The sequence below is a fragment of the Sus scrofa genome, chromosome 3 (assembly GCF_000003025.6).
Source record: "Sus scrofa isolate TJ Tabasco breed Duroc chromosome 3, Sscrofa11.1, whole genome shotgun sequence".
Lineage (NCBI taxonomy): Eukaryota > Metazoa > Chordata > Mammalia > Artiodactyla > Suidae > Sus > Sus scrofa.
Genome location: NC_010445.4, coordinates 69653193 through 69680557, shown reverse-complemented (window position 1 = coordinate 69680557; position 27365 = coordinate 69653193). Strand labels below are relative to the sequence as shown.

Sequence of the window (27365 nt, the reverse complement as noted above, 5' to 3'; positions counted from 1 at the left end):
CATTTCCATCAAACTGAATGCAAACACTGGGCCTCCAGACACCCTGAGAGGACAAAAGTTAGGCCAGAAGAGACATGGAGGTGGGGTATGAAGACCAGACCCCCTTCAAAGGTCACTAAGCTACCTTAGGGTTCATCCTGTCTCCAGCCACTGAAACCATGTCTGAGAGCAGCCCAGCCTCCCCTAGGAGCCTATAGCATCCAGACTTCCTGGGACAGAATAGGGTAGAACCACAGAAAAGCTCTGACAGGGCTCTTGCTCAGCTGTAATACTTACCCCAAGCTCTGGCCACCTGACGAAGTTCAGCAAGCCCAGTGTGGACTTAGGATTCAGCCCTCAGTCTCCCCCTCTGCAGGGGCAGAGGACAAAGGCAGGATAAGGGGGGAAGGGGTAGTTGCTTCACCTGTCACCAAGATTATGACCCTAGTTAGTCCTATTCCCAGGCCCACCATATACTCAGCTCTCCACACATTTCTCAGTAAACTGGGCTAACAGCTGTCACACAGCAAAACCAGAGGAGCCCAACACTCTGGGAAAGCAGTCCTAGGGCAGCTGTCAAACACACACACACACACACACACACACACACACACACACGTCGGGGTGGCTCTTGTCAGACTGGGAGCCGCGAGAGCCACAGGCTCACACGCACCTGACTTGTCTCCAATTCTTACTGCAATTGAGTCCCCCTAAAACTGAGTTCTCCTGCCAAGTTTATAATTAATCTCTCTCTCTCTCCAAAACTTTATTCCCTTCCTTGTCCCACCCATTCTCAGGATTGAGAAGTATCACAGAAAAGAGGAAACTAAACCAAGGAGGATCCTGCAGGGACTTCCCAGGCACAAAAGCCCCTCCATGTCCCCTGCTTCTTATTTGTATGGGAAAAAAAAAAAAAAAAGGCTTTAGTCTCCTAGACCTTCCCTGAGTTCCAAAGAGCAGCTCAAGCAGTTAATGATTAGAACAGCAGAACCACAGGACTTCAGGAGTTCTTCCTGAAGGGATGTAGATTAACAGTCTGATGCCTATCTTCAAGTCACTCTGCAGAAACTAAGGACCATTGCCACCTGGTATAGGATGGTGACTACACAATAACCAAGCATGCAGACCCCAGACTGGTTGGAACCAGAAGGTTGGTGATTGAAATTCCCAAAACCTCACCCTGTTAGCTCACCGCCAACCAACCAGAAGAAGGTCCATGAGCTGATCAGGCATCCTATGTCCCTCTCCCTAAGACTGTCTTTAAAAACTGCCTTGCCTGAAAGCCATCAGGGAGTTCAGGTCTTTTGAGCATGAGCTGCCCATTCTCCTTGCTTGGCACTCTGCAAAGAAACACTGTACTTTCGGAGTTCCTGTGGTGGTACAGTGGTTAATGAATCTGACTAGGAACCATGAGGTTGCGGGTTCCATCCCTGGCCTTGCTCAGTTGGTTAAGGATCCCGCGTTGCTGTGAGCTGTGGTGTAGGTCGCAGACGCGGCTCGGATCCTGGGTTGCTGTGGCTCTGGCGTAGGCTGGTGGCTACAGCTCCGATTAAACTCCTAGCCTGGGAACCTCCATATGCCGCGGGAGCAGCCCTAGAAAAGGCAAAAAGACAAAAAAAAAAAAAAAAAAAGAAACACTGTACTTTCCTTCATAACAAGCAGTGTCAGCAGATTAGCTTTGAAGCACATCAGGCAAGGGGACCTGAGTTTGGTTTGGTAACAATTTTGGTAACCACAAAGAGTCTACCATCCCCGTGGACGTCTGGCCCATGGCACACTGGCCCCCAGCCCGTAGCAGCTCCTGGAGATCTAGTCCAGCAGCTACTTGAGTACTTTTGTCTCAGGGTCAGTGCTTGCCACCAACTGGGCATCATTAGCCCATAGTGCTTTTGCTTTCTGGGATGAAAGAAAGAGGCTTTAGCTGGTTGAGACATCTCTGGTAAATGGCACAGCTCACATGGAATGACACCGGGGTATTCTTCCCTACTGCATTGCATTGGTTAAGACTTTTCCTTTTGGGCTGAGACTTGAGCTGTTTTGGCTTTGTCTCCTTTTTTTGACAAGGGTTCAGTCATATGTCGCTGTCTGCACTGGTGACTGGAAATTTTACCGCCTTAAATTAGGGAACTGTGACCCTGAGAGACATTGCAGTGATTTGGCTATTTGCTTGATATTTAACATCATAAGTCATTAATAATTAGAATGGATAATCAGGGCTCTGTTCCATCCAAAATCTCTAGAGTGTATTCTGAAGAACTGGGAAAATAGTCGTGCAGCTCTGAAAAGGAAAAATGGTTTTTAGTGTAACATTGCTAGTCCTCAGTATTTCTTCTTCTTCTTCTTCTTTTTTTTTTTCCTTTTTAGGGCCACACCTTCAGCATATGGAAGTTTCCAGGCTAGGGGTGGAATTGGAGCTGCAGCTGCTGGCCTATGCCACAGCCACAGTAACGCCACATCTGAGCCTCAGCTTGCAGCAACACCAGATTCTTAACCTGCTGAGCAAGGCCAGGTATTGCACCTGCATCCTCATGGATATGAGTCGGGTTCTGATCCCACTGTGCCACAACAGGAACTCCCCTCAGTACTTCTTAAATTCTGGAGAACAATGGCCCCTACTGGCTCTCTAAATTATCTACCTACCAGAATCATCTACCCATCTACCAACCAAACTGTTTTGTAAAAGGGAAAGAAAATGAGATGAAATTCCTATGAATAGGATTTTATGCTATTGTATCAAAGTGAGCTTTTGGAACTGGTTTGACTTTTGAAATTCGTTTGGCTTTTATCATGTGTGTGTGTGTGTGTGTGTGTGTGTGTGTGTGTTAAAGGAGATGCACTATTATAATTAGCATGCATAAGCAACAAAAAGTTCAGTTCCTAGGAATTCCTGCTGTGGCTCAGTGGTAACAAACCTGACTAGGATCCATGAGGATGCAGGTTCAATCCCTGGCCTCACTCAGTGGGTTAAGGATCCAACATTGCAGTAAGCTGTGGTGTACGCTGACAGGTTCGACCCCTAGACTGGGCACTTCTGTATGCCACAGGTGCAGCCCTACAAAGACCAAAAAATAAAAAAAGTTTGGTTCCTAGAAAGAGCCCTATAGAATGCATCCTACAAAACTGGACCACTTTTAGTTATAGTTCCATACTAAAGCCAAAATGACACATTTTTTGGGTAACCTTGCATGGCCAGACTCTGGAGAAAAACGTCCAAGATGAGGCTCATTTGACAACATAAAACTAGTTCTGCCAGCCTCATAAATAACCTTTTCAGAATTCTGACCCTAAGGGAACAAGTCCTTCTAGGAGAACTCGCCTGTGCCTTGAGATGTAAATGCTCCCCCAGGGCTCTCAGAAACTTGTATCTTATCTAGACCCTCTCCAATTCCTGAGACTGAGGCCAAAAAAGAAAAATAGATAGATAAACTTAAAATAAAATAAAATGAAGCTATGAGATCTCTGGATGTATGTATATGTGTTCATTATAAATATGTCTTCATCTTTGGAAGATCTTACCAAAATTAATCTGTAAACGAGCTCTATTTAATTGACTTGGAGGAAATTAAGCACTTATATAATTCTCAGAAAAAGAAATTAACCCAAATGAATTTTAGGTTCACGTATCTGGAAAATATGCAGTATTAAATTAACATTTGGGGGAGTTTCCATTGTGGCACAGCAGAAACAAGCTGCCTGGAACAATGAGGTTGCAGGTTCGATCCCGGGCCTAGCTCAGTGGGTAAAGGATCCAGCATTGCCATGAGCTGTGGTGAAGGTTGGTGGCTACAGCTCCGATTCGGCCCCTAGCCTGGCAACATCCATATGCCACAGGTTGGCCTTAAAAAACAAAAAATTTTTTAAAATTAATATTTGGTATTAAAGTTAGTTTAAGTTTATTGGCTTAATTAATATAGATGTCTTTATTTTATTTTTTGTCTTTTTAGGGCCGCACCCATGGCATATGGAAGTTTCCAGGCTAGGGGGCGAATTAAGAGCTGCAGCTGCCGGCCTACATCACAGCCACAACCACACAGGATCCAAGCCACATCTGTGGCCTACACCAGAGCTCACAGCAATGCTGGATCCTTTAACCCACTGAGCAGGGTCAGGGACTGAACCCCTGTCCTCATGGATACTAATCGGATTCATTTCCTCTGAGCCACTATGCAAACTCCCTTGAGCTGCTTTTGATAACAGGCTGTGAGTTTCTTCACCTTTTAAGTGAACTGATTATAACTTTCTGTATGTGCCTTTGAAATTTTTTATTGTCACTTTGGTTAAAGTGAATCAGGATTGTTTCACAGTAACCTATGCTCCTATTTGACTGTGTTTTAAGACTTTTTCTTTTAAATTTTTTAAATGTTTTTTTATCTTTTCCATTAAAGTTGGTTTACAGTGTTCTGTCAATTTCTACTATACAGCAAAGTAAGCTGTGGTATATATAGGTCAAAGCTGTGGCTCAGATCCTGTGTCATTGTGGCTGTGGCTCCGGCCAGCAGCTATAGCTCTGATTCAACCCTTAGCCTGGGAACTTCCATATGGTGTAGGTGGGGCCTAAAATGAAAAAAAAAAAAAAAAAAAAAGAGCCTATGTAATAATTAACTAAACATTTTGCAAACAAGCTAGTCTTAATTTGACTATATTTGGTAGAAAAGAGGATAACTTTAGAGAGACAAAAGATTGTATTTCAGTGGATATTAAATTCAAATTTTGTTAATTAGGGTCTGTATTTACCTCCTAACATTCGCTTCCCAGCTAGCTTCTTGTTGTTATATTATTGTAAAATTACCTTAACTATTAAAAGAACACCCTAACTTTATTTCTAAAGCTTATCCCGGTAATCTGTCTTTAGATAAAGAGCAGATGCCCCACGACCTATATAACCAGGGGATTATGCATACTGGAAAATGCCTCATTTAAAAGATTATTTCCAACCTAAGTAAAAGGACCCTTAGGTACACTTAACTAACTCTTGTGCAGCGAAACTTAAAGAGACTTGACTCTTGATTCCTGTTTTCCACCGGCACCGGGCTTGTCAAAAGAAAGTGTAACTGAACCGGTGTCCTGTGAGGCTCCTGGGCACACAAACCTTTCTGTATCCCCCATTTCTTGTTTTTAGGGAATAAGCTTTAGCCTCCAAGACCTTCCCCGAGTTCCAAAGGGAAGCTGCTAATCAGGGAAGGGAGGGGATGCAGAGACCAGGGAGGAGCAGTCAGGAAACAATAGTGCAGCCTTGGGGCAGGGTCCTGGTTCCCCCTTAAGGAATATACATAACAATATCTTTGAGGCTTTCTGTGGATCTGAAACCCCCAACAACTGGAAGAACTATTTGATGAAGCATTCTTCATTCTGGGAAGAAAGGGGACCCCCAGAACCACTCCTGGGGCCACTAAACACCAGCTTTGAAAGACAATACAAGCTTGCCTCTACCCCATCCCTATCTGGGGCCTTATTTCCCACTCCCCAAACTATAAAACCGCCACCTACTCCCTTCCAAAGGGGGCACAGTCTTTAAGGCATTAGCCTGCTGTGGCCCCCTTTGCCTGGCAAAGCAATAAAGCTATCTTTTTCTCCTTCACCCAAAACTCTGTCTCCACTTTTCTATCCGGCAATGGCAGAGAGAGGCCAAGTTTCGGCAACAAAAGGACAGCTGACCCTAAATGACGCTAACATCTAGATGAGAAGATGACAATCCCAGTGGTAGACAGCTGACCCAAGAATCCCGACCAGCCCTATTAAGACCCTACCTACTAATTCAATTGAACTGTCTACCAAATGCTTATTTCCTTATTATCAACACTGAAATTTATTGTTTTACTTCTAACCATACTATTGACTCCAATGTTTAGAATGGAAAGAAAATTCTCTAGCGTAAAGTTGTCATAGAAAATAACTACTTATGACATGTATCACCACTTGCTTTTAGTCTACATTACTACAATTACATTGTACAATGCTTGTGTACAATGCTTGTGTGACAATTTGGTATACCTGATAAAATGTATAGCCTCTAAAATGTTTCCCCATTAGCATACCTCTGAGCTTGTTCACTATGTCTGATTTATTTTCCCCAACATGGATAGACAGATATGTATAAACAAAAAGGTGGCCTAGCACTGAGGGACATGACGCACCCAGGGCAGGCAGCAACCACTCTGGCATCAAAGGACAAATATTTTGAACTATTGAGAGATGTGCAATCAAAAGGGTAAATGATAGGGAGTTCCTATTGTGGCACAGCAAAAATGAATCCAACTAGTATCCATGAGGATGCGGGTTTAATCCCTGACCTTGCTCAGTGGGTCGGGGGATCCGGCATTGCCATGAGCTGTGGTGTAGGTCGCAGAGGCAGCTCAGATCCCACGTTGCTGGGGCTGTGGTGTAGGCTGGCAGCTGTAGCTCCAATTCAACTCCTATCCTGGGAACTTCCCTATGCTGTAGGTGTAACGCTTTTTAAAAAGAAAAAGAAAAAAAAGTAAACGATAGAAGAAATTTTCATGTATTGAGGTTTGAGCAAGTCATTTTGGTTAATACATGATTTAACTTGAACTTTGTGCTAACCAAAACAGCCTGTGGCCTATTAAACGTGCATGGTACACCTGTTTTAACTATTAAAGAAAGGAATTCATTTAAAAATCAAAATAGAGTAACCAAGGTTCAGGCATCCAAAACAGAGCTGGGAGACCACTGGACTTGGTTTTAGACACATTCTTGCATTAGAGACCTTGAATTTTCTCAACTATATCAGACTCAAGGACACCACTAGCAGTTCTCAAAAACAATATCTGCTAGCAGCTGCCAAATGCAATCTTACAGTCTCAAGGTCTTCTCTTGTAATTATTAAATTTTTTCTTACTTTGGGAACAGAAACAAATGAGACAGTTCAAGTCATAGTGTCCTAGAAGAAAACACTAGATTCTTTGGCCAGAATAGTACTATACAATAAAAATCATTTTAGATTAGATGTTAGCAGAAAAAGGAGACATGTGTAGTGGCCAATAGCTCCTGTTATGTATATATTAATACCACATCTGAAGTTGAAACCTACTTTGATAAAATTAGGCAAGTGGCTAGGCTACCTGGCTATGACAAGTCTCAACAGAAGTACCAAATCCAGACAGGTTTTCAGAATTATTCTCCTGAATTCCTCAAGGAATGAACTCTGTTTTCCAATGTTTATTATTAAAGTTTGGGTCGTCATTCTTCCTCCTATTTGTAACTGGGTCTGTTGCACCAAAATAGTGGACCAGGAGACTAAGACCTTAATCATACAAGACCCAGATCCAAGACCTGAAGCTCAGGAATATTTCCAACTCAAGCATCCATTCCCCAGACCAAGGCAGGACTACACCCCTTCTTAGCAGGAAGTAGCCAAAGAAGTCATCTCCCCATTCCCTCAAAGGTTTATATAAAGCTAAAACATGAGTGGGGATTGAAACAAAGTCCCCTTAAAACTGAGTTCCCCTGCCAAGTTTATAATTAATCTCTCTCTCTCTCCAAAACTTTATTCCCTTCCTTGTCCCACCCTATTCCCCCCAGGATTGAAAAGTATCACAGAAAAGAGGAAACTAAACCAAGGAGGATCCTGCAGGGACTTCCCAGGCACAAAAGCCCCTCCATGTCCCCTGCTTCTTATTTGTATGGGAAAAAAAAAAAAAAAAGGCTTTAGTCTCCTAGACCTTCCCTGAGTTCCAAAGAGCAGACTCAAGCAGTTAATGATTAGAACAGCAGAACCACAGGACTTCAGGAGTTCTTCCTGAAGGGATGTAGATTAACAGTCTGATGCCTATCTTCAAGTCACTCTGCAGAAACTAAGGACCATTGCCACCTGGTATAGGATGGTGACTACACAATAACCAAGCATGCAGACCCCAGACTGGTTGGAACCAGAAGGTTGGTGATTGAAATTCCCAAAACCTCACCCTGTTAGCTCACCGCCAACCAACCAGAAGAAGGTCCATGAGCTGATCAGGCATCCTATGTCCCTCTCCCCTAAGACTGTCTTTAAAAACCCTTGCTTGGGAGTTCTCATCATGGCTCAGTGGAAGTGAATCTGACTGGTAACCATGAGGACACAAGTTCAATCCCTGCACGCGCTCAGTGGGTTAAGGATCCGGCATTACCATCAACTGTGGTGTAGATCAAAGACGTGGCTTGGATCTGGTGTTGCTGTGGCTGTGGTATAGGCTGGAGGCCTACCTGGCCTGGGAACCTCCATATGCCATGAATGCAGCCCTAAAAATACAAAACAAAAACAAAAACAAAAACCCTTGCCTGAAAGCCATCAGGGAGTTCAGGTCTTTTGAGCATGAACTGCCTGTTCTCTTTGCTTGGCACCCTGCAAAGAAACACTGTACTTTCCTTCACCACAACCCAATGTCAGTAGATTGGCTTTGCTGCACATCAGACAAGCCAACTCAAGTTTGGTTCAGCAAAATAATTTGTCCAAAGCTCAGCTTATGACCCAAATAATGGTGCCTTCCTGAACCTCCAAACCCGGAAACTATCCTTGTCTCTCTTTCCCCCTCACAGCCCACATCTAAACTTTGAATTCAGTTGGTCTACCTACACCAGAATTCAACCCCTCTCAATACTGTCACCCTATGGTATATTCCACCACTACCTCAAGCCAAAAGTTACAATTTCCTGCCTCCCTGCCTCCTGCCATCCATGCTGCACCCAGCAGGTAGGTGAGACTGAAGCGCAGCACACCCCACTCCTCAGCATGGCAGAAAGGACTCATCTTTTGGGTCTTCTGAGTCTCTGCATCTCTCATCCCACACTATCCTCAGTGTGTCCCCACCTCAGGCCACTACTCTTGCTTTTCCCTCTGCCCAGGGCACAGGCCCAGATTTTCAGACCGCAGTTCATTCACTCTCATTAGGTCTCAGTTCATCTAAACCCCCTCATTCTTCCCTGAGTACCCCAACTACAACTGCCCTTACTCCATGTTATTTCTTTAGCATACGTAACACTACTTGACATGGGTGTGTGTGTGTGTGTACACACTTGTATCCACATAGTAAATAATATATGTACACATGCCTGTTTAATGTGTGTCTTCCCCTGGTCTATAGGCAGCAACTTTATTCAGCTCATCTCTACGTCACCAGACTTTAAATAAATACTGGACACAAATATTTTTTCAATGAACTAACAAATTAATCCATGAATTAACTTAGGAACTTGTTTGTCTTGGTTCACAACTGAACAACTGTGTAATGTTTCTATCATCACAAACCCACAGGTATTAGCCATGAAACCAGAAACTCCCAGAGCAAAGAGACTGTCCCCTGCACTCCTGTCCCCAACAAGAGTCCCCTGAGGGAGAAGCCATGTGCCAGGGTTGATGCAGTTGGGCAGTTTCAACAGGGGACCTTCCTTAACCCTGAAGCCTTCATCTCCTATCTCTGAGCTAAGAATCTCTTTAACTTCCCTGAGAGAACATACCAACCAGTCTGGGAAGTTCCCACTTCCTGAATGGAGGTTGGGTGTTGATCTCACTGTAGCTCATCACTAGGCCATAAATCTTATCACCATTAATAACTAGCATTCACTGCATATGAGCACTATCCGAAGCACTCAGCAGACCAAGTCTGATCCTAATACTCCTCGTAACAGCCCAGTGGGGCAAATGGAGGAGGACCTAAGTGTGGCTACCAGCATGGACTCTGGAGCCAGGCTCCCTGGTATAAGTCCCAGCCCACCACATACCAGCTGCATGACCTTGGGCAGATCACACAATCTCTCTACACATTTCTGCACCTATTTATAAGATGGGGGTAATGAATGTCAGCTCCGCTCACAAGATCACTCTGATGATTAACTGGATTATGTGCAGAGAACTCAGAACAAGGCCTGGCACACAGGAAGTGCCACATAAGTGTCGGCTCTTATAAATTTTTGCAGATGCAAGCGCTAGGGCACAGAAAAATCTACTGGGTTAAGTCACATGCTTTTTTTTTAGTATATCGGGGAACCAGGATTTGAACTCGGGCTTTAGAGCCCCCAACTTCGATCACTGCACTAGACTGCCTCCCTCTGCAAGTGCACACACACATATCCAGGCTCAGAAACCCTCATGTCCATCCCCACCCAAGGAATTTCTCTAAAGCAGGGAATGTGTTAAACAGTAGAAAAATTACATCTTTATTTCCCCTAATTTTTAACGGAAATTTAACATTTCTTCCGATTATGAATTTTTGCAACAGCAGTAGTAGAGCGGCAAGATGATGTTCACCAAGAGAAACCAGATATTTTCGTATCACATCACAGTTGTGGCAAGTGTCACAAAATAGTGTTTACATTCATCACGACTTTGAACTTTAAAGTTCTAGGCTTCCCCCACTATCTAAAAGCACAGCATTCTGTAGACCCTTTCCTAAACTGAAATGGCACAAAGTGAAGAAGCAATTACCTTAGGACGCATCTTGCTAATGGATGCTCAAAATAAATTGAGATAAAGCACCAGTGTTTACAGACACGGTTCAAAGCTAAGGCAGGGACCTAATATGAGATGCCAAGTGTAGTTCAGGGAAAAGATGCTGAGCGGTGCCACTCTCACTGCTCGGATGCACGGCCTCTGTAAGGCTTGCTGAAAAACACACTAAGTGCTATTTGCATTTTCTGCCTTTTTTTGTAAGAGGAAAATTCTTCTTCAGATTCCTTCTGGATAGTGAATACAGGTACAAATGTAGTGTAAAAATGGGGTGGCATAAAGCAAACTTTTAAAAAGCAGGGATATATCTGTATTGGACCACAAATGGGTGGCTTTATTTAATACAGTAATAAGGTACATGTTCCTTCAGCAAATGTTTTACTATATTGATAAATGTGCTTCAATGATCACTGGTGGACTTTGTAATTCTTTGTATTTAAAGATCTTGTTCTGAGAAGGGGTCCACAGGCTCCACCAGATGCTAAAGGGTCCATGGCAAGAAAAGGGTGAAGGCACCTGCTTTAGAGGAGGGCGGACGCAAGGCGGCAGACAGGCGGCTCATCCTCTTCCTGTCCCAACGCATGGCACTGGGGCAGAAATCTGAAAGGAGAGGATAAGCACTGCACCTCAGGTCCCACTAGGGTACCAGAGGGCCTTGCAAGAGCCTGGAGAGCGGCAGGGAACTAGCTCCAGAGTGTCACGCCACAGTGCTCAGCCTGACCCTCAAATACCTGCATGCCAATGAAGGTGACTCCAGAGAAACAAAAACAGTCAGGTGCTCCTGGAGCTTGTCTGGCTCATGTCCCCATTACTGCAATGTCTAACTTTCCCAGGCTGGTCCTCGCCTGAGCCTTACCTGCTATGGCTACGGCCCACCAGGTCTGCAGCTTCTCTTTTCTGGCATGGCCACCACCCTGGCCTCTTCAGAGAAAGGCCTTATCTCAGGCTAGGGAACAGCTACCACCGGGCTAGGGATGAGGGACCTGCAAAGTTGACAGCTGTAGGAATCGAAGCTGACTCTAAGACAAATGAAGACGAGAGGCCCTAAGAAGACAACTGTACTGACCAATGTACTGGATGCAGAATCTTCTAGAAGGAAAAGTGAAGAACCAATGTGAAGGAAAGACATACTGATCACTTCTTTGCTAGCCCCACTCTGTCCATATCTAGCTCCACTAGGGAGTCAGCACAAATAGAGGGCTATAGGGTTCCAGAGGGGAGAAGACCTGAAACTCAAAAAGTAGATGCTGGCGGAGTTCCCACTGAGGAGCAGTGGGTTAAGGATCCTGCATTGTCTCTGAGGTGGCGTGGATTCAATCCCCGGCCCAAGAATTTTTATATGCCACAGGTGTGGCCAAAAAAAGGGGGGGGGGAGTAGCTATTGGGGAAAACTCTAGGAGAAAAGACCAAGCTATATATCCATAACATTCTGATGGACATAACCTCCTGTCCGACCTTCCTACTCCAGCCCAGTCATCAGCCACTTCGAGGAAGGTTGTACTGATGAAATCACCTGCCCCTCCAAAGGCCTTAAGCTTCCTTCACCTGTTCCCCTTTCCCCAGGTTCACAAGGTCCTGCAATTTCTGCTTTGGTAAGAAGCTTCTGCCATGTAAAGGACTGGTGTCATGCACACTATCATGGATTTTGAATTTGAAAGTCACCACAAATTGAAAAATGATGGCAAAGAATTGCCCTTCCTTCTGTTCCTGGGTAAACTGTGCCATCGTGCCCTTCCTAGGCAGAAGGACCAAATAGTTGAGAGGGAAAACTAACTAAAACTCTTCCTGATGCCAGTCTTGCTGGTAAAGAAGACCGACCTGGAGACCCAGGCAGCAATCATCAATGGATACTCAAAACCACCAGGACAAAGGCTGACTGGAGAACATCACAATGGCTAGGTCAGACTAATGGTCCAGAACCCACCACGTAATCTCAGCAAGTGCGCCTCCTGAGGCCAAGAGTGGAGCCAGCCTCCCCAAGCAGAAGAACTCCTGCAGGAGGCAGGGCCTGGGGAGCAGGCCTTCCAGACCCAGCAACTAGCGCCCAGGGGCTGCAGAATTAGGGTGAAGGGCACCCTGAGGAGCCCAACAGCCACGACGCGGGAGGTTCCCAAGGACAGGTGACTCAGCTCCTCCATCAGGTAAGGGTATAAAATAAAGGAAGAGGGAACTGTCACCATGGGAGACCTAACAGCCGGGCGCAGTATGGGAGGGGGCCCTGTTTGGTCCGGACTCATCAGCCACCTATGAAAAGAGAGTTCAGCGATAGGGGGGAGTTCGACAATGGACTGGATACGGACTGGATGATTATTAAGGAACTGCTGATTCTGTCTGAGTGGCACAGGCTCACGGTCACGTTTTTTAAAAAGCACCCACATCTGTTAGAGATGGTTGGGAACAGTACTGAAGCATTTAGGGAGCAGTGACTCATCTATACTCTCCTTCTGATCCCACTTGAGACTAACAGTGCCTTTCTCTTAACTTCCTGTGGAGGCCAGGGGGAGACCTTGGGCCAGGACACAGGCTTTTTCTCCTTGGCCTCCAACTGAGCCCTACTCCTGGTCTCGTCCCTGAGCCTTGTGCAGATCGTAGCTTCAGCACAAGGCCTGGCACGTGAGATCCTGACAGCCCATCCCGACATTCACAATGTCTCAGAGGCACAGGGAACTGGCCGGGGAAACCCCATCCAACCAGAGGAGGCCTCGGTCAGGCTCAAAACACTTCCCAAGTGTCTGTCAGAATAAGAAAGGGAGTGTCCAGGTGTCCAAGCTTACATCTTGGGGAAATGAAATAGCCACAGAAACAGAGGGGGATGGCGATCAACACCACAAACACACACAAATGAAATGCACAGAGAAGTCAAAGGGAAGGTGATTGGGGGGGGGGAGGGTGGCCTTGAATGTCGGGCAGGAAGGAGGCTAGGAGGCGGGCAGAGAGACCATCCAGGTGGGAGAAGAGAATACACAGATGCCCAGGGCTGGATGGTTGAAGACAGGCAGAAAGGTGCTGCGGAGCAGATAGGAGGATGCCCCAGATGTCACACTCAAGAGCTGCAACTTCACTCTAGGCCCGAAAGAGCACTACAGCGTTGCGCACAAGGAGAAGACCCTTGGCTGTTGGGCTGCAGGAAGAGCACAGGACATCAGGGAGACAGGTAAGGCAGCAGAGCCTGACACCAAGCCGGCCAACCCAGGCGACTCCTTGTGCCTTAGCAGGTCTTTCTCATCCTTGGCGTTGCGGCTTTTAAAAAACCTGTAGCAGCTATGCTAACAGGCCAGAGGAGATGCCTAAACTAAGACAGGAGCAATGGGGAAGGTAGGAGGGGCTAGGAGCGCCCTCCTCCAAGTCCTCCTCTTTGTCCCCTGCAGTGGCCCTCAGGCAGAGCCACTCTGCCTGTGCTCTCAATGCTTACTGATGGCATGGAATGTTCCTCACCTTTTATCCCCCACAACCTGGGGACAGGGCCTAATACATGGAACACCTTCCAATCTGCTGGATAAACGTGATGGCACCGGCAGGGCTTAGCTTCAGTCCCAAAAGAAGTTGAAAAAAAAAAAAATGATTTTAAGGGAATAATAGAAAAACCCCAATAGGTTGGAAGACAAGAGACCCAGGTTCTAGTCCTAGATCCGACTTACAGAGAGGCTTGCAACCAGTCATTTCACCTCCATTAAAGAGGAGGGGGTGATAAAATAAGCCAGTTAGGTACAGAGAAAGATGCCAACTAAAACTGTTCTTACTCAGAGTTTGAAGAGCTGGAAAAGCCTTGTCCCCAGAGGCTCACCCTCCTCTCCAAAGCCAAAGCCCCTCCTCGGCCGTCCTCCTCACACTCCATCACAGGAGGTGTGCGGGCCTCAGGCCAATCCCTTAGGCTCCCAACACTCAGGACCTAACCCTGCCTCTGATTTGGTATCACCGGCAGAACTGCAAGCCAGACTCAAGTGCAGGAGAGACAGTGCTTCTTATCAGGCCAGATGATTCTTATCACTTACTCTGGCTCCTGGCTGCCACTGATAGTCCTCCTCGGAACCCAGAAATGTCCTTTCATTAGTTACCTTGCCTCTGTGGACATGGCTTGCTCAGCTCACCTCAGAGCCCGGCCAGGCCCAGGCTCCCACTCTCCTGGACACCAATACTTCATTCCTCCTCATGCTGGAGACTCCAAGGTCTGTCCCTATAAGCCTGCCTCAGACAGAAGCTGAGGACCCATGCCTGCTCGGGGACAAGTCTAACCACACAGCAGTAGGAAGTACGCACAGCTGAAAGCATGATGTAGGGGAAAAGCACTGGCCTTGGAGGTCAGAAATCTGGCTGCCACTAGCAAGTCGCTTGACCTTGGAAAGGTCATTCCACGCCTGAGACCCCAGTCTCCGCATCAGTAAAAATGGGGGTCACCCTGCCTGCCCTCAGGGAAAAATGAAATGAGGTGACGCTGGGAAAAGTAGGCCAACCCACACTGGCAAGATTTGGGTTTACTGTCTGTCGGGGCCTTTTATGGGCTGTCATCTGCCCCGCGGGAGTGAGGCGACCCAGGAGCAAAGAGCGATGACCTTGCTCAGGAGAAAAAAGAAAACCAGCAGGAGGACCTCTTCCAGGGAGTCTTTGGCAGATGGGGGGATAAGGAAGAAATTCTAAAAAAAAAAAAAAAAAGAAAGAAATTCTACTTCATCTACAGCCCCCTCCCCAGTTTGCTCCTAAGCCCACATTGACCCCAAACAGGAGTCTTGAGTCACGGAGGACAAAACTATGCAGCGGCTGTCCTCGGGCCAGGGGCTCAGTCCAGGCTCAGAGCAGGTGGAAACAAGCAATAACATCCTATGTGGGAAAGGGAGACTGACAGCAGGCACAGACGTGTGTGTGTGGTGTGTGTGTGTGTGTGTGTGTGTGTGTGTGTGAAGAAGGCGAACAAAGAGGGAGGGGAGAAGACAATCGGTAATGCACTTGCTTTTCAGAGCATGCAAGAACTGCTAATGCTGTCTGCCTCTGAAGAGAGCGGCTGGGTGACTCGAGGCTGGGGCAAGGGAGATTCTTCGCTGTGTACCCTCTGTATCTTTAGAGTTTTGAACCAGGTGAACTATTCAAAAATAAACAAGTGAAGCAAGTCAGGCCTGTTTTGCTGAGAGAGGCACATAGGAAACTAAGCTTGGCTCCCCTCCACTCCCTCTCCTGGCCCAGCCCCACCACACTTACCTTCCCTTCCCCAGGGCCAGTCTCCCTCCCAGAAACTCACTCAGCCCCCACTGCACCCCAGCGTGGCATTCAAGGTCCTGCCTCCTACAGGAAGCCCACCCTGATCATCCAACCCTAGTGACCTGGCCCTTCTTCCAACCCATTCCTTCCCTTCCTCATACTTTGCGTATCATCCTTCTTGGGTTAAATTCCACCTCAAACATATTTTCACCCTTCTAAGGAAAGGGCTAGCTATTTATTTTCTTTCTATTATTTCCTCCAAAGCCCTGACCTAGGCACAGTGGTGGCCGAGTAAGTGCTCCCTAGATGTCAAACAAAAGAAAGAGAGAAAAGCACACCGCTATGGGACTGTAGGATGGCTCAGTGTTCTGTCGCAGTAAAACGCGCATGTGATTTCTTGGGAAAGGTCAAGGAGTCTCGTATCTGCTGAGGCTCCCAAGCCCTGCTACAATGCACAAGCCAATGGGAGCAAATCTCCCTGGGGCGGGAGTGGCGGGAGGGTGCCCAGAGACCAGGGGAGAGATTTCCAAGCCTCCCCCGGCTCCTGAGAGACAGTTTAGTGGCAGTGATACCCTCCTTCCCAAAGTACCCAGCATGTTGCAAGTACTCCATCCCCTAAGACAGATAAGAGCAGACATGGAGCTGATGACTAAATGCACTTCCCTCAATCAGCCAAGGTCACACACAGGAGAAGCAGTTATGCTTATGGAGCGAGCCCCCAAGGCTAACCACAGAGATTGGCTTTGGGGAGGAGGGAGGAACCCTCAGGGGCCAGCTGCTAAGCACCGGGTTCCAGGCAAAGCTGAACCATGGGAGACACGGGAAAGACTCAGGTGGGCGGGACAGCGTGGCAGCAAAGAGCCCAGGATCTGGAGCCAGGCTGTCTGGGTACAATCCTAACTGCCATGTGCTGCTTGCCTTTAGAAAAATGGGAGTTCCTGCTGTGGCTCAGCAGTCACGAACCCAACTAGGAACCATGAGGTTGCGGGTTCGATCCCTGGCCTCGCTGAGTGGGGTAAGGATTGGGCATTGCTGTGAGCTGTGGTGTAGGTCAGCAGCTGCAGCTCCAATTCGACCCCTAGCCTGGGAATTCCACATGCTGCATGTGTGGCCCTAAAAGAAAAAAGAAAGAAAGGAAGAAAGGAAGAAAGGAAGAAAGGAAGGAAGGAAGGAAGGAAGGAAGGAAGGAGGGAGGGGAAGGGAGGAAGGAAAGGAGGGAGGGAGGGAAGAAGGAGGGAGGGAGGAGGGAGGGGAAGGTCATCTCACCTCTCTGCCCTCAGTTTCCTCACTTGTTAACCACGGTAACATACCTACATCTAGGGGTTGCCATAAGTGTATGTAAGTCAAGTCCCAAGTACAGTGCCAGCACCTTTCGGGCTTAATAAACGGCATGCTAGATCAATACACTAATGACAATGCTCGGAAACAGTGCTACCCGCTATTGGTACGGGAACTCAGAGAAGTGGGGTGGCAGAAGGGATCTCTGATGGCCAGGCTGATGGGCCTGGTGTACGTCCCCCTCCCTAAGGAGGCCTTCCCTGACTGGAGCTGAGCCCAGCGATTCTGTCTGCTCTGGACACCTCCCTAGCTCCCTGGCTAGGCCCCCAAACATGGCACCTGCTGTGGCCCTTCTCCAAATGTGGGGGCCCATCCTCCTAATAAGACTGCACCCTCTGGGCATGCAGGCTGGGGTGCCCGTGTCTCCCCTCCTTTGAGCCCCCCACCCAACCTGTGGCCCCCCTCGGCCTGTGCCCAGGCAGAAAGGCCTGTGGATTAGACTGTTTCTGCAGGTCTCAGATAAGCCCCAGGGCCTCCTCTCCCAGCCCAGCTGAAAAGTCCCTCTCTCCCTAAAAGCTCCCCAGGCACTTTCAACAGAAACCTTGTGATGTACACTCAGGGCCCCAAATGCCATCTCTTCTCCATTCTACAGCTCTTCAGGCTGCCAGGGCCTAAGAGGAACCACAGGGAGCCCCACCTCCCTAATTGCTGAGTGGCGGAGAGCCTGTCACAGTCCCTCCCCAGCCTCAATTTCCGCACTTCTAAGCACTCCTCGGGGCTCTGACCTTAGAATTCCGTGATGAAGGGTTGTGCTTCCCCTCCCTCTCCCGGGGTCTGCTGAAGGTTATAAAGCCCTCCCAGCAGCTCTGCAGCGCTGCCTCCTGGGAGCCGAGCTTGCTTATTATGCTCCCTGAGGAGAGACCTGAGCCCACCCTACAACCACGGGCCTCGGCAAGACCTGCGAGCCCAGGAAGGAAAGAACCTAAAGGAGCCTCGGCCAGCTCAGTAGGAGCGAAACCCTCAGACTCTTCCTTGACAGAACTGCCAGGTGCATGACAGACCCACACTGGGGACTTCTGTTTATTACTTGGCTGTGGGGAAGGGCAGGGCGTCTTGATGACCACACCATTTTGCGGAGGACTGGCCCTGCACAGGAAAAAAAAAAGGGGTACTGATTCCCAGAGAGCACAGTGAGCTCCCGTCATTGTGTTGATTATCTGTCCCTGCCCAGGGTGGGAAGGCAAGGGAAACATCTGGCCGAGGCCAGACCAGCCGTTTAGCATCACAATACTAGGGTGGCAGCAAGAACAAGAGGGCAGGCAGCCCCGAGAAAAGAAAGGGGCAGCCTCAAGGTCGCCGCCCATCCCTGGCTGCCTGCAGGGAGGGGAGAACGGGGCCAGATGCGGGAGGAAGGGGAAGCTGCCATGCTGGCCAGGAGGAGCCGCCCAGGCTGACTTCCTAGCCTTCCCCACTCCCCCAGACGCTGCCACCCCAGCAACCCCAAATAAAAACCACCCCATAACTCAGGGAGATGGAGCCTCCTGCGTCCTTATGGGCTTTTAAGTACAGCCACACCCTTCCTGGCAGCCAGAGCAGACGTCCCCAGCAGCCCCGCAGGCCTCCACCCCCAGGCCTGGGGTTGCAGCAGGAGCCAGAGCCGAGGACCCTCGTGGCCTCAGCTGCTTCCTGAGGAGCAGTCACAGCTGGAAACCAGCAGAGAGGCTACCTACAACACTAACACACAGGCCACGTGGAGGCCCTCAGAGACCATGCCCCAAACCCACCTTCTTCGTGGAGGACTCGGGTGACTGGTCTCTAACCTAAGTCCTCCTGGGCCACAGGCCGCCCAGAGGCCCCCATAAAATCAATGGCACAGGTCTGAACAGGGCTGAAAGATCCTCCCAAGGAGCTACAGTTGCAGCCTGTCCATAGATATTTTTTTTTTAACCCAAGACTTGGCCTTACCCAGGGGCCAGACTCTAACCATCCATCCAACAGGCCAGGATGGGGGACTCTTTACAGAAGAGACTGTTTTACTCCATACAGAGCACCCACTGGGGAGTACTAGGGATGGTGCTGGGGTAAAAACCAGAAAGGATACATCTCAGAAGCTAAAGAAGCATCTCTTGGGACTTTTAGACCCATAATGATCCATATGTATGGTTTTACTGAGGAGAAAGGATTATAATCAGTTTCTTTGTATGTTATAGTAAATTCTGCTTTGACAATTTTCTCTTCAATCAGTTGGAAGCCTCCAGAAATCCCACACCTCAAAGAGCACCCTACTGACAAAGGAGCTTCAGGGGCTGTTGAGGCACCTAGCACCCCAGCCCCCATCATCACATGCGGAGGACCCTGAGAGTAACTCAACACTTGGAAAAGCTTGCCGTGTGTCTGGAATGATACTAAAGCTTTTACAGATGCTGTCTTATTTCATTTGTACAACGCTATGGTTGTTATCATGCCTGGCCTTCTTAAAAACAAGGAGACAGGTTAAGTAACTTGCCTGCTAGTGAATGATCCAGCTGAGAATGAAACCTCCGTCTCCATGTTCTTTAACACTATGCTGCCCTGCCCCAGAGGGAGCTGCAGAGCTGCAAGCTGACCCAAGCCTGGCTTCAGAACTACAGAGGTCTCCCAAGACAGCCTCCATTCTCCAACCTCCAGCAGCAAAGAGAATGGTGGATGGCTGTGAAGAGCCAGCTCACTTCATCAGGAACTCTCATACTTCTGTGAGTACCTGGGCCACCCACAGACCTGGGGCTTTCTCAGGCTCCCATCACATGAGATAGGCTCCTCTAGAACAAGGGACATCCCCCAGCCATAGCGACCAGCTACCAAAACCTCCCTCCATCTGCTGTTCGCTGACCATCAACCATGCCCAGGAACCACACTAGGTCTTTTAACTGCATACTCATTTCATCCCTTACATCATCCTTGTGAAGGTATAAATTAGACCCATTTTACAGATGAGAAAACTGAGGAACAAAGGGATTACATGACTGGCCACAAGGCGGCAGGTGTGGGAAGGGAACCTTCAACTCCACCAGGCCCCTCTTCTTAACCAGGAGACTGCCTTTCCCCAGTTCAGTCTTGGCAACTCACTGCTGTCATCTGCTCTCCCTGAGACCACGACAGCTGGTTCCTGGAGTTAAAGAGTGGGTACTGTTCTTTGCCACCACTATCCAAAGCTGAGGAGGGCACACCCCAGTCCTCTCCCCACTGGAAAATGTGCAGACTCACTGTCTGAGCAGCTCAGGCCAAGGTGCTCCAGGAAAGGCCACCAAGAGTGGCCATTAGAGCCAGAGGCGGAAGGTGCAGACCAGAGCGGGGCAGCAGCCCTCACCCTCTATCAGTGGCCATGTCCAGTAAACTAAAGGATCAGGCTGATTTCATAGATTTTTCTGCTGCCCACCACAAGTCCCCCTCCTCCTGCCCCCTCCAGTTTCTATAAATAACCCAGGTCAGTGCTCAGAGGAAAGGCAGCTAGGTGGGTGTGGAAAGATCCTGGTGGAAAACATGACTTCTATAAAGTAAATTAAGGCTCCCATTCAGATCAAGGGGTGCTAAGTCAAATTCTCCAAGAGGGACTGTCCTTGGCTGAAAACAGGCGCACATGGGCCTTCAGGCAGACGGCTCAGTTAAGGAAGATGCAGAGCCCAGAGGAAAGCAAGAGCAGGAACTGAAAAAAATCCACACCCTCCCCCCAATCCTGCAAGTCAATGACCTCACAGAAGCCCTTCCCCACAAGTCTAAAGACTTTTTTTGTTTGCCCCCCAGTCCCCCTCTTGCCTCCCCTCTAGTCTCCCCCTCCCCCTGCTCCCTGCCCCAGATGTGTTATTTGCCAGCCTGCTCAGATTAGCTGAGAGATGGAGATTCAAGGACTGGGAAAGACAGGGGTGGAATGAAATTGAGAACAGGAGGCTCTTTGGAAAAAGGGCTAAGAGAGCCAGAGGAGAGCCTTCTGCCCACCCGCAACTTCCTTGGGCTCCCTGAGCCAGGCAGGAGGGAAAGGACAGAAAAGAAGAGGAAAAAACAAAACAAGGGCCAAACTACACCACAGGATCCCACACCCAGCAACCAAATAGCAAGTCATGAGGGAAGGAGAGAAGGCCAGGGGAGGGGAAGAGGGAGCTAGGTCACAGCCCTGCTGGGACCTGCCCTGTGCTAATCTGCTTCCCACCCCAGCCCCAAAGGGCCATGAAGGCCCTCTCTACCCACATTTTTTAAATGTTCAAGGTCAGACAGATCCTTTTCTATCCCAATCCTGCTTTCATTTGGGTCTGTAGCAGGCTCGTCCTTCTCCAGCAAAGCTTCCTAGATTTACTCAGCTGAATGCCTTGGGCAAACCTTTCCAGCACCACTACACACACTGGGTACACTCCTGCTTCCAACCCCTTACCCTCCCTATCGAGGGCCCCACAGGGTCTAGGGGTGGCGTCACCTCAGTTAACCACTTGAGTGATCCACAGCAGGTTGTCAGCCCTGGGGACTGGCTTCCAGAACCTGCCCAAGCCCAAAACAGGAAATGAGGCTCCAAGTCTGAAGCCTTGATCTTAACACAGGGAAAGTTAAACGCTGCCAAAATAAATGATTTTTTTAAAAACCTACTGGTAAACCCACTGGCCCTTCTAGGTAAACGTGACTGGGCGATGACCTCCTGCTGTGCATGAACCACAGGCTGCTCCACCTCCAACAGGAGGCTTGAAACCGACTAAAGGGTTTCCTCCCTTTCCTTAGAGGTTCTCCTGCTCTCAGACGGGGACACAGAGGGCCAGACAAGAGGGCGTCTCTAAGCAGCAGAGGGCATCCAAGTACCAGGCAAGATGCAGATGCCCTCTGCAGTTCTAGATCTGGTGGGGCGCTTCCGTTCAATCTCGCCCTCCAGGACAACACAGCACCTTCCTTCCCCCACAGGGCGAGGCAGTGCCTCTCCGCTCCCCTGCGGGCCTGGCTTGGAACAGGCAATTCGCCTCCCCTTCCAGGAAAGTGAGACAAGCCCATAGGCCCTAGGAATGGCCCCAAGATCCTCCTTGAGGTTCCCGCAGTCCACGCATCTCTGGATTCCACTCCTAACTTTACTTGGCAATCTACCCCTAACAGTAGACCACCATTCTCACCTACCCCAGGCCTCTCAAGGACCCACCAGGGGCCAAGCACTGACCAGCGCAAATTTGGCGATCTCATGGGGACCCGGATATGCGAAGAATCAACTTGTCCGTTCACGCCCTTGAGCGCGAGGCAGAAGGGCGCACCGCCCGGGCAGAGATTCGGGGTCCTGCGTCCTCCAGCCCCGCCCGGCGAGGCCTTTAACCGTTTCCGCGTCCCCGCGCCCCTCACTCACTGAGTGTGCTGGGCGCGGCCTGCGCCGAAGACCTCGTCCAGCGCCACCGTGGCCTGGCCTAGGAACTTGTCGACGCCGATGAGCGAGCGGTGCATGGTGGTGAGTACCAGCTGGCAGGCGGCTGCAGAGCCCGTGGCCCAGGGCGCTGGGCCCGCGTCCGCCTCCTGCGCCCGCAGAAGGCCGTCCAGGGCGCCGGGCGGCAGCTCGAAGGAGCATTCCTCGCGCCACTCGGGGCAGCCCGGCGTCTTCTCCACCACCGACGTACTGTACTTCTCGCGGCCCACCTGGATCACCGTGTACGCGTCGCTGGTGCTGCCCGCGCCCGAGCTCTTGCCCCGCAGCCCGCGGGCCCGCAGCACCGTCACCTGGACGTGCGTGGGTAGCCAGCGGGAGGGCCCCGCCGCCGGCTCGGCGCCCCGCACCAGGGCCATGGCGGGGGAAGCGGCGGCGAGCGAGGACTGACCGAACCCGGCGTAGACACCCGGACAAAATGAGAAACTGGGCAGCGGCAGAGGGCAGTGAGGAGCCGGCTCCAAGCGCCGCTGCCGCCCTCACACCCGGCCGCCGCTGCAGCTGCGGGCTAGGCTGGGCCGAGCCGGCCGCCGCCTCCCCGCCTCCCTGGCAGCCGGCCGCGCCGCGACGTCAGCGCCCCGCCTCCCGCCCCGCCCAGCGGCCGGTGACCCGCGACTCGCGACTCGGACCAGGACCCGCGCGGCGGTGCGGCAGAGCTGGGGGACACGGACCACCACGCCCTCGCCCCGCAGCCGCAGACCCTCCAGGAGCTGGAGGGCCGCGGGGCGCTTTGCGAACCGGGGGCGGGGCGCGCGGCCTCCGCAGAGAGCGGGGCGGAGCTCCGGCGTTGGTCCCGCCCCTACTGGGGGCGCCAGGGAAACCCTGCCTCGCCTGGGGGCTCCGCTGCACCCTCAGCGGGGTATGAAATGCCCGCTCCGCGTCTCCTGGCCAATCCCCACTCTTCCTTCAAGACGTCCAAGCTCCGGAAAGCCCTCGCCCTCAAACTGCCCCGCCCCTCCCGGGATAGTCATCCCCTTGACGCTGGCTAGTGGGCGTGTTGCGGACCCGGGCTGCCCCTCTCAACTCGAGTGGCTCTCTCCCTCTTCCAGCCTGCCCTTTCGGGGAAAGATGCCCGATGGAACCAGAAGCGGTTCCCGCTACGCCACATGATGGCCCCGCGTCAGAAACCTGAAAGCGGATGAGCTGCCGCTGTCTCCCACCTCCCCGCGCCAAAGGCGGCCAGAACCCGGCGCGGGAGTCCACGAAGCTGGGCTCGCCCTCGGCGGACACTGCGGCGCAGAGCAGAGTGATGAATAAATGACTAACCACATCAATATTTAAGCTTTCACCCGGAGCGCTGGGGCTCGTGCGTCACGAGTTGGCAGAAATTCTAGGCTCTGGTGGGGGTGTAAGTAGGCACTTATTAAGCGCCTACTATGTGCAGAGCCGCGGGTGTTGCTTGCGCTTGGTTTATTGGTAAGAATGATAACGATGGTTAATAATCACAGATCCTGAATTTCAGCCAGTACTGGCTGGTTCGTGTGCTTTATATACTGTACCTCATTTTACACCCAAAGCAACTCTGGGGGTGAGTATGGATTTTATCCATATTTTCCAGAAGATAAAGTTGCAGCTTAGAGAAAGTAACCTGCTCAAGATCCGTAGCTGCCAGAGGTGGGAAAATTTGTGCTTTTTTTTTTTTTTTTTTTTTTAACTTTCAGAGCCTATATTAAAAGTAATGTTTTTAAAATAACATATAACATACAGATTTTTTTAAAAAATCAGGACAGAAAGGCTTATGATGAAAAGCAAAAAACTCCCTCTCTACCCCTCACTCCAGGGATAACCACTTACAGTCATTTGTATTTCAGGCCTGGTGGTTGCCTCCATATGTCTACACAAAATGCTTACACAGCTATGTCTTGCTTTATCGGGACTTTATCTATTGTCTTCCTGCTATGATGGATAATGATTTAGCTCACACACCCACTTCCCTCCCTCAATCTTGTGTAGTTATACTTTTTTTTTTTTTTAAGTTCTTCTCTTGGATATATTGATAGCGGAAACCTTTATTTTTTCCTGGGGAGAAAACCTCTTGAGTTTTTATGCTGTGGGAGGAGGATGCCAAAATCCCCACTTTCCAGGCCATGTCCTCTACCAGGAATATGGTCGTAGGTGAGACCCACAGGTTCATATGTACTACAGGCTTCTTGACAGTCTTCCACCTTAATTGTGATCAGAATAGGGTGGTGAGTCCTTGGCACTGCGCCCTGTAGCCCAACATCCCTGTGGACAGCACCTAACTTTGGAGACAGCTAGATCTGCCTTTGGATCTTGGCTCTCTGCCCCTTAGCAACAGTGAGATTTGAAGATTAAGGCAGCTCTCCTAACCTCCTTAGCCCTTATTTCCTCATCTAGAAAATGGGGATAAGATTCCTACTTCAAACAATTGCAGAGAAGATTACATGAAAAAAATAGTTGTCAAAGATGGTAATGCAGTGGAGACCATCACAAATGATCTCAAGGCATCTGAACATCATATGCATTTTTTCCTGATTATAAAAGTAATTTGGAAAATACAGAAATATAAAGAAGGAAATAAAAATGGGTTAGATCTCACCATTCAGAAAGACACTGTTAACAATACGTTGTATTTCTTTCCAGTCTTTTCTCTATGCTATATGTTGTTGTTTTGTATGCATCATGGTTGAGACAACTGTAGTGCAGTGGTTAAGCCTGTGGACTGTGGAGTCCTGGTTCTATCATTTACTTTATGTATGTTATCTCATTTACCCCTGAAGACAACCATTTAAGGCAGCTGCTATTACTATTCTCAGTTTCACTGATGAGGAAACTAAAGCAGAGAGAGCTTGGATAATTTTTCCCAAGTTTCTATCTGGAAAATTGCAGAGACTGGACTTGAACTTCAGGTACTCCGGCCTATGGTACTCCGCCGTCACACTTGCTTGTTGGTCATCTAAGCCCTACATCATTTGAAATCAGGAAAGCAGGAAGTGTTGTCATATCTATTTTACAGATGAAGAAATTGAGGTCTAAAAGAGGTTAACAGACTTACCCAAGGTTACAGAGTCAGGATGAAACCCCTACTCTAAGAATGGATTCCCCAAAGTCTTTGCAAATGATGATATGGTTACCAGACCACAGCTAACATATATTTGTCACTGTCCTTTAATGGTTGTTTCCTCTGTTTCTTAGCACTCCAACAGGACCAACTCCCTCCTCCCACCCAACTCCCTCCCCCTCCCCTTTCCCTGTAGGGCAGCAAGACTCCCCGAAAGGGCAAGAGAGAACTCCTGCCCTCCTTCCCCCTGCCCTGGCGGGCACAGTTTGGCAAGCTCAGGCTTCCTGCTGGCCCACGATTGCAGCTGCAAGAGGACAGTAAAGCCAGGCAGGGTTCCCTGCAGGTCAGTTGGCCCTAGGAGAAAGTGCGGGCTGTGCTAGCTGTCTGTGGTTGAGAAAACAGCAGAAACGCTGAAGACATGAGATCTTGGGGTGTTTCCACCCCTCAAAGATGAGACCACCCAGTGCCACCCACCGCCGTCTGATGTGGGGGGTTACAGAGAGGACCCTCCTTGCTTCCTCTTCCTCCCCAGGGCTGGATGTGCTCACTGCCTCCCTGGGCCTCTCTGGTCCGTTAGGAACAGTTCTTGCTTTGAGAGAGTGGGCCTTTGTGTAATTGCCACTCATTGCTTCTCTCCGCAGTCTCATAACCCTTCCATGCAGGGACTTCACCTATTTTGCCTGGCTCTTCAAACTACCCCCACCCCCACCCCAACAGCTGCCTCTCCCTCTCACAGCTGGTTTCTAGACCTCTCATCATAAGAAAGTCACACGGGAGTTCCCATCGTGGCGCAGTGGTTAACGAATCCAACTAGGAACCATGAGGTTGCGCGGGTTTGATCCCTGCCCTTGCTCAATGGGTTAACGGGTTTGATCCCTGCCCTTGCTCAGTGGGTTAACGATCTGGCGTTGACATGAGCTGTGGTGTAGGTCGCAGACATGGCTCGGATCCAGCTTTTCTGTGGCTCTGGCGTAGGCTGGTGGCTACAGCTCTGATTGGACCCCTAGCCTGGGAACCTCCATATGCCATGGGAGCCGCCCAAGAAAAGGCAAAAAGACAAAAAAAAAAAAAAAAAAAAAAGAAAGAAAGTCACACAGCCCACAGTCAAATCCTGGTCCTACCACTTACTAGCACTGTAAGCTTGGGCAAATTAGTGAACCCCAGGGTCTCAGTTTCCATAAAATGGGCCTAATAATGGGAAATCACTTCATATGGTTAGTAGGAGAGCTAGCAACATACTCTAAGCAGTGATGAGTAATATCATCTTAAAAATCTTTGCTGAAAGCAAAACCTGTACCTCCTTGTTTCATTTGCATTTCTTTGATTGCCAGTGAGATTGAACATTTTTTTAAGTGAATAGTCTTTTGTATTTCCTCTTTTAATGGGCTATTTTCTGAATTCTCTTTTCTATAACCATTTTTCTTTGAGGCCTTATTAATTTATAGAACCCTTTCTGTGTTAATAATAATAATACCTTAGAGTTCTCTTGTGTGTTTTCTTGTGGGTTAAGAATCCGCTTTGTCCCTGCAGCGGTTTGGGTTGCTGCTGTGGCACAGGTTCAGTCCCTGGTCTGGGAACTTCCACATTCCGTGGGTACAGCTGAAAAATAATAACACTTTGTCTTTTATATTTATTGTAAATATGTTTTGACATAAGTTATGTAATCACATCTTTGGATTTCTTCCCTTGTTTCAAGTCTAAGTTGTTCCACACTCCCAGGTCCAATAATATCCACTCATATTTTTTCTAGTTTTTAAATTGTTTGGCTTTTTCTTCATTCTTACCCTCTCTTCAAATTCTTCTAGAAACTATTTTGGTGAAAGATTTGAGGTGAAAATCTAACCTCCTCTCCCCCAACAGCTACCCAAGTTTCCCAGTACTTCTTGCAAAACCTTAACCCTTTGCCATTAGTTTTCTTATATATTCTATAGACAGAGTCTGAGCTTGTACTCCCTTCTCCTGAGATTTACATATTTTTGCCAATGCCATTCTGTTTTAATTATTGTTGCCTTTTAAATGCTTTATTGCAGTGGAAGAGGAAA

The 27365-nt window shown here is 49.1% G+C and overlaps 1 protein-coding gene across 5 annotated transcripts in view; it reads right to left on the bottom strand.

Annotated features, from left to right (window-relative positions):
- The window catches only part of RAB11FIP5 (RAB11 family interacting protein 5), a 42883-nt gene extending 18985 nt beyond the window's left edge, over positions 1 to 23898 (bottom strand). Inside the window, exon 1 of one of the 5 annotated variants that reach the window (XR_002342572.1) lies at positions 22230 to 23413. Coding sequence is in view for 4 of the 5 variants with exons in the window: in XM_013996029.2 (XP_013851483.2) it covers positions 22230 to 22660 (431 nt within the window). In the remaining variant the exon portion in view is untranslated. The other 4 variants (XM_021087380.1, XM_013996029.2, XM_005662467.3 and 1 more) reach the window with 4 other exon arrangements.